This window comes from Mixophyes fleayi, chromosome 5 (genome assembly GCF_038048845.1).
Source record: "Mixophyes fleayi isolate aMixFle1 chromosome 5, aMixFle1.hap1, whole genome shotgun sequence".
Taxonomy (NCBI): domain Eukaryota; kingdom Metazoa; phylum Chordata; class Amphibia; order Anura; family Limnodynastidae; genus Mixophyes; species Mixophyes fleayi.
The window spans coordinates 1,730,925-1,751,401 of NC_134406.1; the positions used below are offsets into that span (position 1 = coordinate 1,730,925).

Genomic DNA, 20,477 nt, shown 5'->3' on the forward strand with positions numbered 1-20,477 from the left:
TCAAATCTCATATCAATATACCCTCCCTGCCACCCTCTTAGATCTACCTCTGACCTGCGCCTTGTCTTGTCTCTGGTAACCACCTCTCACTCCCTCCTACAAGACTTCACCAGTGCTGCTCCCCACTTATGGAATTCCCTACCGCGCCCAATCAGACTTTCCCACAGCCTTCAAATCTTTAGATGCTTTTTGAAAACCCATCTCTTTTTTTTAAAACTTACCTTATCCATGATAACACTATTCACACTAATGCACCCTCACAGCTATCCCACTCCCCCACTCTGAGCCACACTCGCTCCTCTTGTTTCAGCTGTGCCCTCTTCCACTTATAATGTAAGCTCTCTAATGAGCAGGGTCCTCCACACCCTTTGTTTTCATGTCTGTATTTATTTTGTCTGCCTTGTATATCCATTTTATGTATGTCCTGTTTTCCCTACTGTACGGCGCTGTGGAGCACTGAGGCGCATTACAAATCCACGATAATAAAAATCATACCATGGGTTACTTATCCCCACTGGTCTCCAGCATCTGTGTCCAAGATGGCTGCTCTCTGCTCAGGTATCTGGTAAACTCCCCCAATCTGCACTGTAACGTTTTCAATCTCTCAGGTTATCTCTCTCTCCTTAATTCCTCTGTCTCTCACACCTCTTCGACTGCTGTTACTCTCTCTCTCTGACAGATTACGGGAGACTCTCCCTGGATGTCTGTCTCTCTGGGTGCCTCTCAGAATCTCCAACTGCCATTTTGTAATGGCTCCTCCACATGTTGCCCCCTTCCCACTGCATGCTGGGAGATGCAGTTCTCTGCCAGCAGGGGTGGTATCTAAAGCGCATGTGAGGTCTGCTCGGTTTGTGAAAAGTGATTATATGTTTGTCAGGGAGGATCAGCACTGAATTGGGCTGAAAAGCAAGATGAACGTGTGTTATTCCTATGGTTATCTATAATAAGGGGTATAAGTGTAAGGCTGGGTACATACAACAGAGAATTTCTCCCAATGTGATATCGTTAATGATCTTTCCTATGGCTGAAAGTCCCGATCAGCAGCTGACTCATGTGTACACACCTACATGTTTTACACGATTTATCGTGTCTGTACACACTCTACAGGTATATAGCCTCTGTGACAGGACGGACCTCCTATGCCACCCTGTCTGTTGTGTTGCTGGGGACCGGCTGGACTGGCCTTCCCATCGCCCCCTTTCTTTCTCCCAAATGTGCCCTCTAACCGCAGTAAGAGGGGCTTTTGCTGCTGCCACCACTAGGCTCCTAGGTACATGGAACCGCGTCCATCGGGGTAACTCTTCCTGCTACACCTGGACTGGTACCCCTGACCTCTTGCCTTCAGATCAGGTTGCTGTGGGCCTATGACACTGGCCAGAGCTGCAGGTAGCGGGCAGACTGTTGGTACTGGATGCTGGGTCCAAACCTCAGAACAGCCGGATAACGGATTAGATTGATCTAATCTGTAGGTCACAGGAATTACAGCAGGTAAGTAGGTGTCAAATCGGTTTCCTTAAGCAGGGATATTTATTAGCTCAGGAAGTCCTGACAGTTACACACACACTAGTTTCAGGTACTAGTGATATCCAGAAGGTGCAGATGGTATAATGATACATTACATGGTGAAGCAGTGCTCTTTTTATACAGTTTTGCAGATATGCTATCAGGAGGAAACCCAGCCCCCTGAACTCTCTGCTGGCCCCAAAACATCTGACATTTTACATCTGCTATTTAACATCAGGATGTGATATTTCCTCCAAGCTTGGAGTTAGCGCGATTTTAAACTTTAACAAAATTGACATCAATCTCTGAGTTCCCAAATCACACACAGGACAAACGGCCTCACAGGAAAGAAAGGTAACGACCCCCTTCTGTGTTTTCAGGTTAAACCAGTGCTGGCCACTTCACATAAAAGATGTCTAATTAGCCTTAATGAGGACTTCCTCTAGAAATGTTACAAAACCAAATCATGACATACTGTCTCAGAAGTTACAAATCATATGTCCTCCAACATTTGCCTATTGTGTCAGAAATCAGTACATTTCTGATACAGAAATATAACACAGTATCAATAACCAATACAGCTGCAATGATATAAATTGGCGCCTTCACCACTAATTGAAATACATTTGTACAATAAATTATCTCTACGTGATCCAGCCACAGCCTCCCAGCAGCAATATGCTAAATTAAATTAAATAAAAGGCTGAACCTCAGCGCACACAACATCCACAAACAAACATCCAAAAACAGGAAATATCATCACCGTCATTAATTTCCATTGTTCAGCTTTGTGAATAGTCTATGTTTAGCAATTCACTTCACAACCATGCACTTAATTTATTTTAATATAATGGCCACATAAAATCAATGGACTGCTCGTGCTCAAACGCTGCAAACACAGAACCAGAGGGAAAGAAGAATAAAGAACCAGACTTGTTGGACCAAGGATTGGTTCGAGAAGAGAGACTATCAGCAGATTTTTGGGCAGATGGACATGAGTGCAGACACACTGCAGAATTGGAACATCATTCCATCTTTGAACGAGATTTTTAGTCTGTTTATAAAATCAAATGACATAATGAGAGGTGGAATGATAATCGTTCATCGTTGAAGCATACACACTAGAGCAATATAGGGCCGAACAGTCGTTTATCGTGTGATTGGTCCGATAATCGTGTGGAAAACCTGTAGTGTGTACCCAGCCTAATATTACATATCGGGTGTAAGGCTGGGTACACACTACAGTGTTTTCAGCAGATTATCGTCCAATCAGACGATGAATGACTGATTGGCCAGATATCACAGTACTGTGTACCCTGCAACGAGGAACGATTATCTGTCCAAAGCACATTGTATCGTTAAAAAAATTTGTAAACTGAAGTAAAAATCTTGTTCAACAATGGAACAATGTTGTTCCAATTTTGCAGTGTGTATGCAGTCTGCAGAATCAGAACGACAATTTAACTATCAGAGTGCTGTCACTGAAAGGAGACCTGACGGTAATCGTACTTTTTTCCCCCCTGTCCTTGGTAAAATCGCAATAGCTGTCACATCGTTAGAATCTTCTTGTAGTGTGTACTCAGCCTAAGGGCTTTTCCTGGCTATAGTCCTAAGCCAGGAACACATCAAAGGTGATCAGTTAACGGCTGTATTAGTGCTTTGCTCCATTGTTCAGTGAGCTTATTAGTGATTTCTTATCCCTTATTCAAGGCTGGTGCTTGTGATAACTGCTTCAGCATTCAATGAGTATGAGAGTGCTCTCCTCTTATAGTGTAGATAATGTATTAGTGATAGGTGCTCTATCAGTTAATGAGTGTTTAAGTGATCTGTGCTCCAGCATTCAGTCAGTGTGTTAGTGATCTGTGCTCCAGCGTTCAGTCAGTGTGTTAGTGATCTGTGCTCCAGCGATCAGTGTGTTAGTGATCTGTGCTCCAACGTTCAGTGTGTTAGTGATCTGTGCTCCAACGTTTCAGTGTGTTAGTGATCTGTGCTCCAGCATTCAGTGTGTTAGTGATCTGTGCTCCAACGTTCAGTGTGTTAGTGATCTGTGCTCCAACGTTCAGTGTGTTAGTGATCTGTGCTCCAGCGATCAGTGTGTTAGTGATCTGTGCTCCAATGTTCAGTGTGTTAGTGATCTGTGCTCCAGCGTTCAGTCAGTGTGTTAGTGATCTGTGCTCCAGCATTCAGTGTGTTAGTGATCTGTGCTTCAATGTTCAGTGTGTTAGTGATCTGTGCTCCAGCATTCAGTGTGTTAGTGATCTGTGCTCCAGCATTCAGTGTGTTAGTGATCTGTGCTTCTATGTTCAGTGCGTTAGTGATCTGTGCTCCAATGTTCAGTCAGTGTGTTAGTGATCTGTGCTCCAGCATTCAGTGTGTTAGTGATCTGTGCTTCAATGTTCAGTGTGTTAGTGATCTGTGCTCCAGCATTCAGTGTGTTAGTGATCTGTGCTCCAGCATTCAGTGTGTTAGTGATCTGTGCTTCAATGTTCAGTGTGTTAGTGATCTGTGCTCCAGCATTCAGTGTGTTAGTGATCTGTGCTCCAGCATTCAGTGTGTTAGTGATCTGTGCTTCTATGTTCAGTGCGTTAGTGATCTGTGCTCCAATGTTCAGTGTGTTAGTGATCTGTGCTCCAACGTTCAGTGTGTTAGTGATCTGTGCTCCAGCGATCAGTGTGTTAGTGATTTGTGCTCCAATGTTCAGTGTGTTAGTGATCTGTGCTCCAACGTTCAGTGTGTTAGTGATCTGTGCTCCAACGTTCAGTCAGTGTGTTAGTGATCTGTGCTCCAACGTTCAGTGTGTTAGTGATCTGTGCTCCAGCATTCAGTGTGTTAGTGATCTGTGCTCCAGCGTTCAGTGTGTTAGTGATCTGTGCTCCAGCGTTCAGTGTGTTAGTGATCTGTGCGCCAGCATTCAGTGTGTTAGTGATCTGTGCTCCAACGTTCAGTGTGTTAGTGATCTGTGCTCCAGCATTCAGTGTGTTAGTGATCTGTGCTCCAACGTTCAGTGTGTTAGTGATCTGTGCTCCAGCATTCAGTGTGTTAGTGATCTGTGCTCCAGTGTGTTGGTGATCTGTGCTCCAGTGTTCATTGTGTTAGTGATCTGTGCTCCAATGTTCAGTGTGTTAGTGATCTGTGCTCCAGCATTCAGTGTGTTAGTGATCTGTGCTCCAGTGTTCAGTGTGTTAGTGATCTGTGCTCCAGTGTTCATTGTGTTAGTGATCTGTGCTCCAACATTCAGTGTGTTAGTGATCTGTGCTCCAATGTTCAGTGTGTTAGTGATCTGTGCTCCAGCATTCAGTGTGTTAGTGATCTGTGCTTCTATGTTCAGTGCGTTAGTGATCTGTGCTCCAATGTTCAGTGTGTTAGTGATCTGTGCTCCAACGTTCAGTGTGTTAGTGATATGTGCTCCAGCGATCAGTGTGTTAGTGATCTGTGCTCCAATGTTCAGTGTGTTAGTGATCTGTGCTCCAGCATTCAGTGTGTTAGTGATTTGTGCTCCAATGTTCAGTGTGTTAGTGATCTGTGCTCCAACGTTCAGTGTGTTAGTGATCTGTGCTCCAACGTTCAGTGTGTTAGTGATCTGTGCTCCAGTGTTCATTGTGTTAGTGATCTGTGCTCCAATGTTCAGTGTGTTAGTGATCTGTGCTCCAGCATTCAGTGTGTTAGTGATCTGTGCTCCAGTGTTCAGTGTGTTAGTGATCTGTGCTCCAGTGTTCAGTGTGTTAGTGATCTGTGCTCCAATGTTCAGTGTGTTAGTGATCTGTGCTCCAGCATTCATTGTGTTAGTGATCTGTGCTCCAGTGTTCATTGTGTTAGTGATCTGTGCTCCAATGTTCAGTGTGTTAGTGATCTGTGCTCCAGCATTCAGTGTGTTAGTGATCTGTGCTCCAATGTTCAGTGTGTTAGTGATCTGTGCTCCAGTGTTCATTGTGTTAGTGATCTGTGCTCCAATGTTCAGTGTGTTAGTGATCTGTGCTCCAGCATTCAGTGTGTTAGTGATCTGTGCTCCAGCATTCAGTGTGTTAGTGATCTGTGCTCCAGCATTCAGTGTGTTAGTGATCTGTGCTCCAGCGTTCATTGTGTCAGTGATCTCAGTGTTTACATAGGCTGACTGCTGATTGTATACACATGAAGCACACATGACATTCCTGCACTTGGAGTGTATACACGCCTCTCTGTGTGGACCATGGGAGGTGTATCTCAGTGTAATGGGTGTTACTGGGGGAGGCATGAGGTGGAGCTGAGCTATACAGAGCCTGTTGTTCAGTAGATGTCAGAGCCTCTGCAGAGCACACACAGCTCCTGTACCTATAGGGGGACATGCTGAGATATAAGACATGGCTCTGACGCACCTTTCACCCTCACAGAAGAAGCCAGAGAAGGAGAAGGACGAGGAGAGTGAGGATGAGAGTGAGGTCCTGGAGGAGAGTCCCTGCGGACGCTGGCACAAGAGGAAGGAGCAGGTAGGAGAATAACCCTGTGCTGTGTATGTGACAGACGTGTAGCTCTGCTCCCTCCCAGAGTATCTGCGGTATAAATACATTACATGATGGGGCTGCATAATACAGCTTTATCTTCTCTCCTCATTGCTGCTTCCAGTACAGCAGCCCCAGGCTCTCCGCTGACAGACCCCAGTACCGGCCCCCTCCCTGGGCCATGACCCCAACATAACAAGGGGTCAGACCCTTCTAGAGCTTATGCTGATTGTGTAATAACAATGTTTATGTCACATGAGGACAATGTGGGCGTAATATAATCACATTCACTGTCTGCTGCCACCTCCAGGAGCTGTCAGATCAGATCATATATATTATATCTTATATATCATATCTTATATATTATATCTTATATATCATATCATATATATCATATCTTATATATTATATGTTATATATCATATCTTATATATCATATCTTATATATTATATCTTATATATCATATCATATATATCATATCTTATATATTATATCTTATATATCATATCATATATATCATATCTTATATATCATATCTTATATATCTTATATATCATATCTTATATATCATATCTTATATATTATATCTTATATATCATATCATATCTTATATATCATATCATATATATCATATCTTATATATCATATCTTAGGGCCTGATTCATCAAGGTACGCAAACACATACGCATCTGCTAAACGGGACTTGAGCTACGTAAAACACCACATACGCATCGCAAACAGAGCAGATACGGCACTCAAAGTCAACTCAATCTCAAACTCCAACGCAAATATAACGGTTTGCATCACTCAAAGTATGGAACGCAGATGCGTATGTGTTTGCGTACCTTGATGAATCAGGCCCTTATATATCATATCATATATTTTAGATCATATATATCATATCATATATCTTATATATCATATCATATCGTAGGATAGAGCTGTTAGATCATATCATATATATCATATCTTATATATCATATCATATATATCATATCTTATATATCATATCATATATATCATATCATGTATAACATATCATATATATCATATCATATCTTATATATCATATCTTATATATCATATCATATCATATATATCATTTCTTATATATCATATCTTATATATCATATCATATATATCAGATCTTATATATCTTATATATCATATCATATCGTAGGATAGAGCTGTCAGATCATATCATATAAATCATATCATATATATCATATCATGTATAACATATCTTATATATTATATCATATATATCATGTATAACATATCATATATATCATATCTTATATATCATATCTTATATATCATATCATATCATATATATCATTTCTTATATATCATATCTTATATATCATATCTTATATATCATATCATATATATCAGATCTTATATATCTTATATATCATATCATATCATAGGATAGAGCTGTCAGATCATATTATCTATATCATATCATATCGTATATATCATATCTTATATATCATATCGTAGGATAGAGGTGTTAGATTAATATCATCATCTGTATGGATGGATGGAGGTATCAGATCAATGTATCTAATTAGCATATGTATACCATAGAGTCTGATTAATAACATTATAATCTGTATTGATATAAGATAAAAGTGTTATATTAATATCGCTGTAATCAGTATTGGTATAGGATAGAGGTGCAAGATCAATATCATTATAATGATTATTGGAATAGGTTATAGGTACTAGATCAATATGGTTATAAACAGTACTGATGAATAGAGGGGTTGGATTAATATCGCTGTAATTAGCATTAATGAATAGATCAGTCTTGTTATACCAATGCAGTGTGTGTATAATGGACACAGGTGTCTTATTGATCTCTATACCTTCTGCCATTATCACCGTCCTGAGATCTCCATGAAATGAGTGGAATCACTTTCTACAGATTCCCAAACGACTATTACTGTAGTTTATATATAGAATGATACACGTCCATGGATTTCAAAGACAAAGTTTCGTGGTGATATTTAGGGGTAAATATATCGTCCATCGGAGTTGTAAAATCGCAGATTTTCTGCGATTTTGTTGGTGGGATTTAAAACAGCCAATTGCTGGACAGTGCAGCATAGTACATACATGTGTATTACATACTTGGTGCCATATTGCAGACCTTCTGTCGTATTACACACATACGGCCATATTACATACATACATACATACATACGAGAGATGTGATGCATGATAGATGATTTCACCAGTAATTTCTGCAGAACACACCCTCAGCCAGCCCCAGCACTACACATAAATATATAGATATTCTCTTGTCGCTGATGTTACTTGAGCCTGCAAACTCCAAAAACACAAACAACACAATAAAATTCAGCAACAACACTTAATGGCGCACTCTAAAGAAACGATACATAACCATAAAACCTGTGGATATAATAAATAAAATTACATTTATTAAAAATTCCTAAAGCACAAGTACAATGAGCTCATGTAAAATCCACTGAACAACACTTAAGTTCAATTCCCGATCATGGCCTTATCTGTGTGGAGTTTGTATGCTCTCGCTGTGTTTGCGTGGGTTTCCTCCGGGTGCTCCGGTTTCCTCCCACACTCCAAAAACATACTGGTAGGTTAACTGGCTGCTATCAAATTTGACCCTTGTCTCTCCCTCTCTGTTTGTCTCCCTCTCTGTCTGTGTGTGTGCGTGTCTGTGTGTATATTAGGGAATTTAGACTGTAAGCTCCAATGGGGCAGGGACGGATGTGAATGAGTTTTCTGTACAGCGCTGCGGAATTGGTGGCGCTATATAAATAAATGATGATGATGATGATGAATGATTCAGACGTGGCCAATTAAATGATACAAAGCAGATCTGATAGAATCATCTTCATACAGCAAATCGTTCCAGTGGCCTAAAAAGCCCATTTGAAGGGTCGGACGTCTATAAATGTTCACACATCAGCCCAGGGACTAGGGGTAGGCGCTCACCATAAGCAAATAATCATTTGCAGGTTCTTTATGTCTTCACAAGTTGTTGTCTCTATTTATCTGTCCGGGTTCTGTTAGACGGGATCTTTGTAGGACCATTCCCGGTCAGTCTGTAAATTGTAACGACCAAAAATATCATTGAGGCTTTTTCATAAAGCAGATAGTCTAGCACAGCTGTGCTGCCGCGTCAGTAGTCGGCAAGAGCACAGTTCAAAAGTTAAAATGTGCTGACGCGTTTCAACGCTCTGTAGGGGATTTTCTTTAGAAGAAGTAAAAGGGGCACTGATCCGCTTCATGGCTGAAATCCATGATAATTATGCTCTTATATGTAACAGTAATACTAATACATGCAGACATAGGGGAGGTAAAGAAGAAGTAGATAATTCTATTACTGGTATAATCTGCCAGTCTAGCACCTGTACCACAATAACTAAGGGTAGATGTTTCTTTCCCAATCATACCTTCCTTTCCCATAATAGTATATAAATGTGTATTGGATACAGTGATATATTGCTGCTTACAGTGATTTCAATAATAAACATACTCATATTATACATAAAATGGAGTATGTTTCTTTAAATCTTAATTAACACTATCTGAACCCCATACACATGTATATAAATACATATACATAACTATATCTTATTACATATTTAGATTTTAATTTTCCTTCTTCTCTTTAATGTTTACTTATATTTTAAGTAAGATTATATCCTTCTATGCAAAAAACGTGTATAAAAACGTGCCTTATAAGAATTCAGTTCACTCCGTTGTCTCAGTCACCAATTGATAAATCCAGACTTATTGCCAATATCCAGCTCCGGCACCAGACAGCCTAGGCTGGTTCCAGGGAAGACACGAGAGTGAGGTCTTCCTATTATAGAGACCTCCAGCACCAGACAATTCAATGCCGGGCTGATTCCCCAGAAGCTACCTCTTAATTACCCAGCCCCCACAGCCCAGAGGGTAGGGAAGAGACCCAGAGCCTCTGGGAGACAGGAACACCGTTTGTTGTACCCCCCCCCCCCCCCCCCCAAGAGGAACGAACCTCCACTTGAGATCTCCTCGCTATTTACTGTAATATACTGAACATCAACTTGAAATTGTATAATCAACAATCAGCTCAATACCTCCCCGGTGCACTCTAACACCCTCTCTTCATTTGATCCCACAAATGAAGATGAAGTTTCTACTCCCCTCTTATCTTCCTAGTCTACCTTCTGTCCTCTTGGTCTCATACCCTCACAAATTAGTAGGTCCCTGTCTCCTGTGCTCGTTCCACCTCTAACTAATATCTGTAATCTATCTCTCCTTACTGGTATCTTTCTATCATTATACAAGTACGCAGTTATTGCTACTATTCTAAAAAAACAAAATTTTGACCCAAACTCTCTCTCTCAAATTTCAGCCCCATCTCCCAGCTCCCGCCCCTCCAAGCTTCTAGAGAGAATTGCCTACACTCACCTCACACTTTCTTACAGCAAACAACCTACTTGATTCTCTTAAGTCAGACCTTCGCTCTCAACACTACACAGAGACTGCGCTGACCAAGGTTGTCAATGATCTGATCACAGCTTAAACTAAAGGCCATTACTCTCTTCTAATTCTCCTGGATCTCTCTGATGCATTTGACACTGTTGACCACTCTCTCCTCATACAAACGCTACAATCCCTAGGTCTTGAAGGCATTGTCCTATCCTGGTTCTCATCCTACCTATCTAATCGCTCTTTCAGTGTTAATTTCTCTGGATCCACCTCTGCTCCGCTTCCTTTATCATTTGGAGACCACAAGGCTCAGTCCTAGGTCCTCTGCTATTCTCTATCTACACCACTTCTCTTGGAAAACTAATAAGCTCCTTTGGATTTCAGTATCATCTCTATGTGGATGATACACAAATCTATCTATCCTCTCCTGATCTTTCACCATCTGTGTTGTCTCGCGTTACTGACTGTCTTTCTGTCATTTCATCTTGGATGTCTTCTCGCCAACTCAAACTCAATCTTTCAAAAACTGAATTAATAATATTCCCACCCAACAGAAGCTTCCTGCCTGACATTTCTATCTCTGTTGATAACATGACCATAAATCCCACCCCACAAGCTCGTTGCCTAGGTGTAATCCTTGACTCACAACTATCATCTCTTCCCCACATCAACTCTATATCTAAATCATGTTACATACATCTAAAAAACATTTCCAGAATACGCACATATCTCACACAAGAAACTGCAAAACTTTAATTCATGCATTCATCATCTCCCGCATTGACTATTTCAAATTCCCTCCATACTGGTCTTCCCTCAATCAGACTTGAACCCCTACAATCTATTTTGCACGCAGCGGCTAGATTGATTTTCCTTGCAAATCATTCTTCCTCTGCTGAGCCACTCTGTCAGTCTTTGCATTGGTTGCCTGTTTTTACTGAATCCAATATAAAATTCTTCTACTAACCTACAAGGCCGGCAACAAAATTGCACCGAAATACATCTCCTCACTTGTCTCACAATATCTCCCAACTCGACACCTCCGTTCTGCACAAGACCTGCGTCTCTCTTCCACCCTCATCACTTCCTCCCATTCCCAGATACAGGACTTTTTTCCGGGCTGCACCTACTTTGTGGAATTCCCTCCCTCGCACAGTAAGACTTTCCTCTAGTCTTCAAACCTTCAAGCGTTCTCTGAAAACCCACCTCTTCAGACAAGCTTATAATATTCCTCAACCACCCTCTTAACCTCACTACACTACCCTATTACCATCCTCTACACAGCTAATGCAAGACAACAACCCTCTGACCAACATTACTACACACACAGCCCACTCAGTACTTTTACCTTTGCTATCTGGCTGGACCAATGTGCAATATGTAGCACTTACCCTCATGTATCTGACTCCCATTGTCCTATAGATTGTAAGCTGTGTGCAGAGACCTCTCACCTCTCTGTCTGTCTGTATTACCCAGTATTATTTATCACTGTGTTTTTGTTCCCCATCGTAAAGTGCTACGGAATCAGGTAGCGCCATATAAATGATGATGACTATACATGTGGGCGAAGATAAACATTGTGTGAGGCCCATTCTCCTGCTCGCACCCTCTAAATATTACAGTATTACAGTATTACAAGGGAGTCTGCATATATCACACTGAACGGATCGAGCAGTTGTCAGTCATCAGACCCCTCCCGTCCATCAGGCTGACGATGATCTAATCAGCCGTCCACAGACGCTGACACTCACTATATGTACAGAGATATGATACTATGACTGCACCGTCCTGTGTACCCTGATAATAACACACAGTAGTCAGTGGTTACTTACGTGTCTGTCTATTACCCAACGCTCGTTCTGCTGAGGATAAGAGGAGAACTCCCATCATCACTGACCACTAGGAGGAATGTGTCACAGAGTCCAAGCCGGACATTTATAGGGGATCTCCCACCTGAGTTATATACTGACTGGGTGCGTTCAGTGCTTGCTGCAGTTATACAGAACAGTGTATAATGTTACATGGACACGTATGATATCACAGGGCAGTATATATGGTGTGATAGGGCAGTATATAACATCACAGAGTTATATAACGTCACAGGGTAGCATATGTATCAAACTGAAACACAAGTGCCTACTTATTACACAGCGCTGCATCAGTCTCTGCCCCCAGGAGCTTACAATCTATATTCCCTGCTACACGGACAGGGAATATAGATTGTAAGGGTTAATTTCATCAGAGGCCAATTAACATACCTGTATATTGGAGGAAACCCACCCAAACACGGAGAGAACATACAAACTCTACCCAGATTGGGCCCTGGTCAGGAATGAAACCCAACATCCCAGCACTGTGAGACAGCAATGCTAACCACTGTGCACCAGGAGCCTAGCAATAAGTCCCCTTTAGCGACTGATTATCACAGAAATAACAAATCACATATTGATGTGACTTACCTAGAAAGTATCTCTGTGGCAGCTGATGAAGGCCCGGTAAGGATCAGTCTCTGGGGATCAGACCTCACCGCTGTGCAGGCGCCTTATGACAATACTGTGAGGAGAGAATGTTGGGTTTTCAGCCTGGGCCTCATTCCAGGGATCTGTGTGTTGACTGTTCAGATTACTTCTCCAGCGTAGACATAAACGTCATATTGTTTAGGTGAATTAGACGCAGATCTTTATCTGATCCTCGTGTTCTCATCTCTGGTCTCCTGTCAGATCTGTATACACACTATGACGCCGGCTCTGTCTAGGACATGAACGTGAAGTCTTCTCTGTGGACAATCTATTTTGCTGTAGAAAAAGTTGTTTATCAGTGGATGAGCCGACCATATGAGGTGGTAGACAATAGGTAGAGCAAGGAGTGGATAAGAGAGTAGATGAAAGGTTATTGTATAATCCACATTTCCTCTATCTATATAGACTGGTGGGGGGAGCAGCAGTAGAGGGTACACACAATGGACCATCTCACCTGGGCTGCAGAGGTCATATGAACACTTCACCAATGTTCCACTTTCCTTGTATCAATCTATACACTTAAAACTATAGCTTATTCTTTGTTTTTTTTACCACCTAAAAGTTTATTGGTGAAATATATTCTCCTGGGTTAGGTAGATTAATACGGCACCTATGTATATGAACACCACCTGGTAATCTACCGGCATCGGTCAATCAGCTGGTCAGTAAATTTGGCACATGAAGGCATCATGATCAGGAAAGTAACGGGAGAATTATAGCATCTGTGACTGTCCAGTCTTCACACAATCCCGATCGCCCTACGTAGCCTGGCTAGTCGCGTCCTTCTGGAAGTATGACTGACCCCTGGGGATCCTGCAAAGAAAAGATTCTTCACTTGACCAGAGAACATCCAGACAAAATAACATATCTCCCATACTTTTCTGGTTGTGTCTGATTGTCACGCCACACAGTTGCGTGCCCATGTCACGTTGTACCCCCTAACCTAAAAGGACCCCTTCAAAGCCACGTGCCAGATGCTGGAATGGGTGACATTGAAAGGGCAATTACCAGTGCAGCGCCTCCAGAGTGCCCTGGACTTGGGATGTATGTAACTATCCTACTGGGGTGGAAATAATAACTAGTCATACAACACAGCCAGAAACCACAGCAGGAAATATTACCCTACATGGGCAATGCAGGGGCCTGTTCCTGTCACTTCACCTTAAGTACTATGTACTCCCTACATGCAAGTCGTTCTGTGACTTTTATAGTACAGATTACATTCCTTATAATGCGCTATTTGAAACTCCTCATATCCAGGTGAGTTCACTGAACGTTATATCGCTCATCACTGACACTTTCCCAGTGAGGACTGTATATATCAAAGGCCGCAAAGTTGGCTTTTTGTGCCTCACTCTATACTTGTAAAGGATTACCGCTGGTGTTAAGTATCCCTGGATTTCCCCTTGTATAAGGAAGGATATTTGTCAGGTATTGTGGCGGTACAAGTACTGCGCCGTATCAGTCAGTATTAATTTACCACTTTACACTACAAGTCTCGGCCGATAAATGTCCACACAGCGGGACTCAAAGCCCAGCTTCTCCCTTTCACTAATATATATATGTGTATGTATGTATGTATGTGTGTATGTATGTGTATATATATATATATATATGTGTATGTATGTATGTATGTATGTATGTATATATGTATGTGTATATATGTATGTATGTATGTATGTGTATATATGTATGTGTATATATATATATGTATGTATGTATGTGTGTAAGTATGTATGTATATATATATATATATATATGTTGTGGTGGAAGTGGGGTATGAAAAATGTAACTGAATGCCCGGCGGGCGCTTAGTCCCTGAAGCTTTACAGAGTTTGATAGGAGTAAATTCATTTTCGTCCTAATTTAGATGCTTTTAATTACTATACAAAGATAGAGTTGATATCTTCCCATCACTATGTGTCTCCCACCTCTCCCATGTCTAATACACACGGACATACACATGTTATGCGACATAAACACACGTAATGGGACACACACACACACATAATGGGCCATACAAACATGTAATGGGAACACTGATATTATATTAATGTGTTGTTGTGCTGCAGGCCATGTTATCAGCAGCGTTATCTCTGGGGTCACCCTTTCATGTATAGGGCAGAGCGAGAAAAACATTGTTTTAACGAGTGATGTGGAGGTGTCAGTATTTAATTTACATTTTATGGGGATAATGCAACTTCCACATTTACTAATAACTGGTGAGATACTTTTCTCTTTGTGCATATGACACTGCATTATATTATTATATTGTCTATAACTATTATAACGCGACTACATCATGTACTACTAACACATCTCTACTCTACGCTACACAGGGGCATAAATAAACACACTTGTACACCTGGTGCAAGTACTACTGGAAGCAGCTCCAGATATGTGCGGCTCTACATGCGAACGCTTTCTTGTGTACTTATTGTTCTGCGTTCAATCTTGTCCACACAGGCAGCATTGCACACACAAATTCAGGTTTCAGACACAAGTACGCGCCTCAAAGCCACTTTTTATTTCTGCTCTAATTACTCGGTGCTGTCACTTCCGAGCCCACAATTCACAGATTATTTTTAGCCTGTGCCGTTAGTCATTTACATTGACCTCAAGCGGAGCAAAGCATTCTGGGACTATTCCCATGTCCTTCCAGCATGTCCCAGCCCTGGGCCTCTCCTCACATCCCTCACACAATGGACTATTGTCCCAGGGCAGAGTCCAGCAATGAGCTGTGTGTCCAGTGCAATGTTATCTGCCCCTTATCTGTCTGTGAAACAAGGGATTGGACGCAATGTTTTTATCTCCACACCTGATGAGAGCCACTTTCCAGTGTGTGTATATAATATAATATAATTAATATATATATATTTATATATGTCCTGTGGTATCTGGCTCCTAGATGTTAGCAGCAGGTCCTTTAGGATGATCGATTGCATTGAGATCTGGGGAATTTGGAGGCCAAGTCAGCACCTTGAACGCTTTGTCATGTTACTCAATCCATTCCTGAACAATTTATTCAGTGTGACAGACACATTATCCTGCTGGAAGAGGCCACTGCCATCAGGGAATACCGCTGCCATGAAGGGGTGTACTTGGTCTGCACCAATGTTTAGGTAGCTGGTACGTGTCATAGTAACATCCACATGAATGCACGGACCCAAGGTTTCCCATTTACTTATATAGCACCACTGATTCTGCAGCGCTGTACAGAGAACTCACTCACATCAGTCCCTGCCCCATTGGAGCTTACAGTCTAAATTCCCTAACACACACACACACACAGACACACACAGAGACAGAGAGAGAGATTAGGGTCAATTTGGTATCAGGCGATTAACCTACCAGTATGTTTTTGGAGTGTGGGAGGAAACCGGAGCACCCAGAGGAAACCCATGCAAACACGGGGAGAACATACAAACTCCACACAGATAAAACCATGGTTGGGATTCAAACTCATGACCTCAGTGCTGTGAGGTAGAGGTGGTAACCACTGAGCCGCCATATAATAGCCGAGTTAGTCCATATTGAGTCATAAAATCGGTGTCGACCTCCTAGTAATTGAAATCTCGTTATTGCGTTGCTCCACCAACCCATGAGCTTTGGTATAAATCAAGAACACACCACAGAAGATTATGTGCTTCATAAATTACCTTCTCTCTAGTATAAGTCAGTGTGATTCTGACATCACACTCAGAGTTCTGATTACTGCATTGCATTCACCTGTGTCGCTCCTGTGGTCATCCTGGGCTATTGTCTTCCTATATAGCCCTCCCATGTGCTCCTTGTCTGTGGAAAAGTACTTAAACATTTTCTGCTGATTTCCGGGTCCTGACTTCTGTTTCTCCATGTGCCTCTGTGACCTTGTCCTGGGCGTATCTCCTAGATTGCCTTTGTCTTGTGACTTGTAGCCTCTCTCTCCAGTAGTCAGCAGTCTCCTAGTGAGCTATGGTCACCTCGCATCAGAATCCCCTCTGGTGCAGACTGAGGGGACATTAGACACCACGCCCCCAAGGAGCCTGCACCAACCACTGGAAGCTTAGAGGATCCCCCAACCCTGACCCTTACACAATGCAATAATGCCCTTCATGGTAATAACAAAGCAACAAGTATAACAATGGAGCCTCTGCAACAGTCACACAGATTATGTAAACCATAAAAATCATGATGTATCTCTGTGCGCTCCAAGAACACAATATAATTATGTCGCTTCTGGAACCGAAGAATAGATTTGAAACGGTCTTATATTAGCGTCTCATTTTTACTGTAATAAAAATCTAGCAATAGAGGAGACTAGACGCAGTGAATGTCTTTCTGGATGGAAGAGGAAGCGGTGAAGCTTTGCTCAATGTGGCAGAATTTTGGCATCAGTGTAAATTAATTCATGGTCTCAGTAACAGAAATATGTAGTTTTTACCACAAGAACTGTGGGAGAACACATCAATATTCCTGTCACACTCTGAGAAATATTTAGTAAAATCCACCAACGATGTTTGAGATTGTGATGTGGACTATTTGTAAGATCCCGAGGACTCTGTGTTTTACATGGAATCAGCAGCTGGTGTAGAGATGATAGTCAGCAAACAAACAATATCACTGAGAAGACGGTAACAATTCCCCGTGAGCCGAATGCTGAATTCTTCACATGTTCTTTTCTATCATATAAATAGCAGGATCCCTGGTGAGTGTCAGTGGCCTCGGTACCCTGGGATCTCCAACTGGTTCCCCAGCTGTGTATAAGTCATGGAGAGGGAGAGTTACATCTGCTCTCACTGCAGAAAACCTACATGAGAATAAACCAGCAACATTTATTACAGCGTGTCCCAGACATCACATGATGGAAGTCTTGTCTATGTCTGAGGAGCGGACATGAAAGTAATTACCTGGGATGACTGATTAGGAGAGAGGTGATATCTGGGTGCAGTGGTAGAGGAACATTTGCAGAAATTGATCAGGTCACTCGTCCCACCAAGTAGAAGCAAAATATTGCAGAAACCCACTTCAGTGGTGGAGTGGTCTGAGGAATGACGTTTTCTTTTACATAACCTGGATGGCCGGGTGCGTCGTTTACCTGGGGAAGAGATGTCACCAGGATGCACTGTGGGAAGATGGCGAGTCAGGTGGTTTTAATGTTGGTGCTGCCACAGTTACTCTTAGTGATCAGCCAGAGGACCTACATGTATCAGGTGAGAAGTTAGGTGGAAAAGTGCGTAATGTTCAAAAGGAATTATCCCGGAGTAGTAACAGTCTCACAGAAGAAAGTGTAACTCATTGATGAGAGTAACTGCAGAACACAGCCAGTCTCCCCGGTCTGAGGACAGGGGAGTAGGCGGTATATGTATCACCACTTCCATATTACATGGTCCTTGCACCACGTGTGCTCCAGGATAAGAGATCATCCAGAAACCTCTACCCACTGAAAGGCCCCAGCTCAGTAAATGTCTGTCCGTGTTCAGGGTGTAGTAGGTAGAAATCTCCCTGACATGTTTCAGTGCATAGATCAGGACTTTCTTCAGATGCGTTTGTTTAAATCCCGATGTTTATATGAGTGTCGTCCAACCATTGCAGAGAAGTAGCCTCATAGACCATTGGCTTGATAATTAAATTATAGGTTTCTGTGATACATATAACAAATTAAAAACAAAGTACATTACTTGATTTGTATAATAATATATCCTTTATACACAAATGGCCCTGACTTGTTAGGAATAATCAGGATAAACAGCATTATTATAAACATGAAAGACAAACAGGCAGAGTGTTCAGCCTCAGTACTTCATCAACTGTTGACCACAAATAGAACATGTGGTTTCTATATATAATATATATATTCAGAGTAATAACCTTCATTGTAACTAGAGGTCAAAATAATATGACCAGATATACTTATTATGTCAGGCGCCGGACCTGGAGCCTGAATGTCTTGCGCCGGACCAGGTATCCGGCGCACTCTCTGTGTCCTGCTCCTGGCACCAGTTTCTATGCTCTTCCCTCCGCTGCTGCCCCTCTTTGTATATCAGCGGGAGCGCGGCTCTACAGAGGATTTAAAGCTGCAGTCATGTGACCGCTGACTTCAAGCCGCTCACTTCAGCCTCAGCCTATATAAACCTGCTCTGCACACAGTACTCTGCTCCTACCTATACTCCAGCGTTCTTGTGCAGTCTATTGTTTCTTGTGATTCTGACCTCTGTCCTGCCTGTGGTTTGGTATTGCTTGTTGGAGCAAACTTGGTTCCCATCGCAGTGCCTAAAACCTGAAGAAAAAAAGAAACCTTTGATGAAACAGAAAGAAAATCAAATAAAATCAATGGAGTGTAGAATAAACTCACGCCGATTCCTTGACACCCCACTAAGATTTTGCAAATGATACAGAAGAGAATCATTTTGGGTTCATACTCCTGAGGGCTACAATGAAACAAATAAATTAGTTTTTAATTCATTTTTGCATTAGATTTATCGCACAAAACATTTTTTTGCTTTGTGACAATTACCCTTATTGATCTTTGAATCCTTTGATATTTTATCATAGAATATAATGTATTATTGTGTGTATCGGTGTATATTGAGCTTTGTTTAGGTACTCCCAGTTACGATGGATTTCACCCAGCAATACTGGTAGACCCTTCAGAGATATTATAATACTGGATATACACCAACATGTCTCTAATTTTGTGGTTTTCTACCTTTTCTGATCATTGGTACAGTATTTGTACGTCTAGTTCTATAAATATTAACTCTCCTGGATACTTCTAAGAAAATTCTGAAAGTTCTGCAAATCTTTCTTCCCATTAAGAGATATTGATGTATTGTAGCAGCTGAGGCAGGTGCAGTGTTATAAGCTCTCACATAGACGGCTTTATATTAACAGTGATAAATACTTATTTCCCCTATTTCTAATCATCTAATTTTAGAAAAATCTGTTACATTCGATTCTGTTTCATTCCGCTCTCTCTATATATAAACCATATGCTCTATTTGTGATGTACAGTTAATGACGTACTGAGGCTGAACACTCCGGCTGTTTGTCTTTTGCTGTTTATCCTATTCCTAGCGAGTCAGATCCATTTGTGTGTAAAGAATATTTTGTTATACAAATCAAGTAATGTACTTTGCTTTTTTTTGTATATGTATCACAGAAACCTATAGTTTAATTATCAAGCTGTGGCTCTGGCTCTCTTTGCTACACTCAAGTAGTCTAATGAATTCTCTGCACTGATTGGACGACACCCATTTAAATATTGGGACTTTTTCAGTGCTATCCTTCTGAAGAAAGTCCTAGGGGTAAATGTATCAAGCTGAGAGTTTTCCGGCGGGTTTGAAAAACCAATCAGATTCTAGCTATCATTTATTTAGTACATTCTACAAAATGACAGCTAGAATCTGATTGGTTGCTATAGGCAACATCTCCACTTTTCAAACCCGCTGGAAAACTCTCAGCTTGATACATTTAGCCCCTGATCTATTGTAAAGCGCTACGGAATTTGCTGGCGCTATATAAATAAATGTT

At 41.5% G+C, this 20,477-nt stretch overlaps 1 protein-coding gene across 3 annotated transcripts in view; it reads left to right on the plus strand.

Annotated features, from left to right (window-relative positions):
• Positions 1–20,477, plus strand: part of NRBP2 (nuclear receptor binding protein 2) — a 55,000-nt gene that overhangs the window by 4,940 nt on the left and 29,583 nt on the right. Inside the window, exon 2 of one of the 3 annotated variants that reach the window (XM_075211570.1) lies at positions 5,871–5,966. In XM_075211570.1, the coding sequence (XP_075067671.1) occupies positions 5,871–5,966 (96 nt within the window). Of the gene's footprint in view, positions 1–5,728; positions 5,967–20,477 lie in introns of those variants that run through there. The other 2 variants (XM_075211571.1, XM_075211569.1) reach the window with 2 other exon arrangements.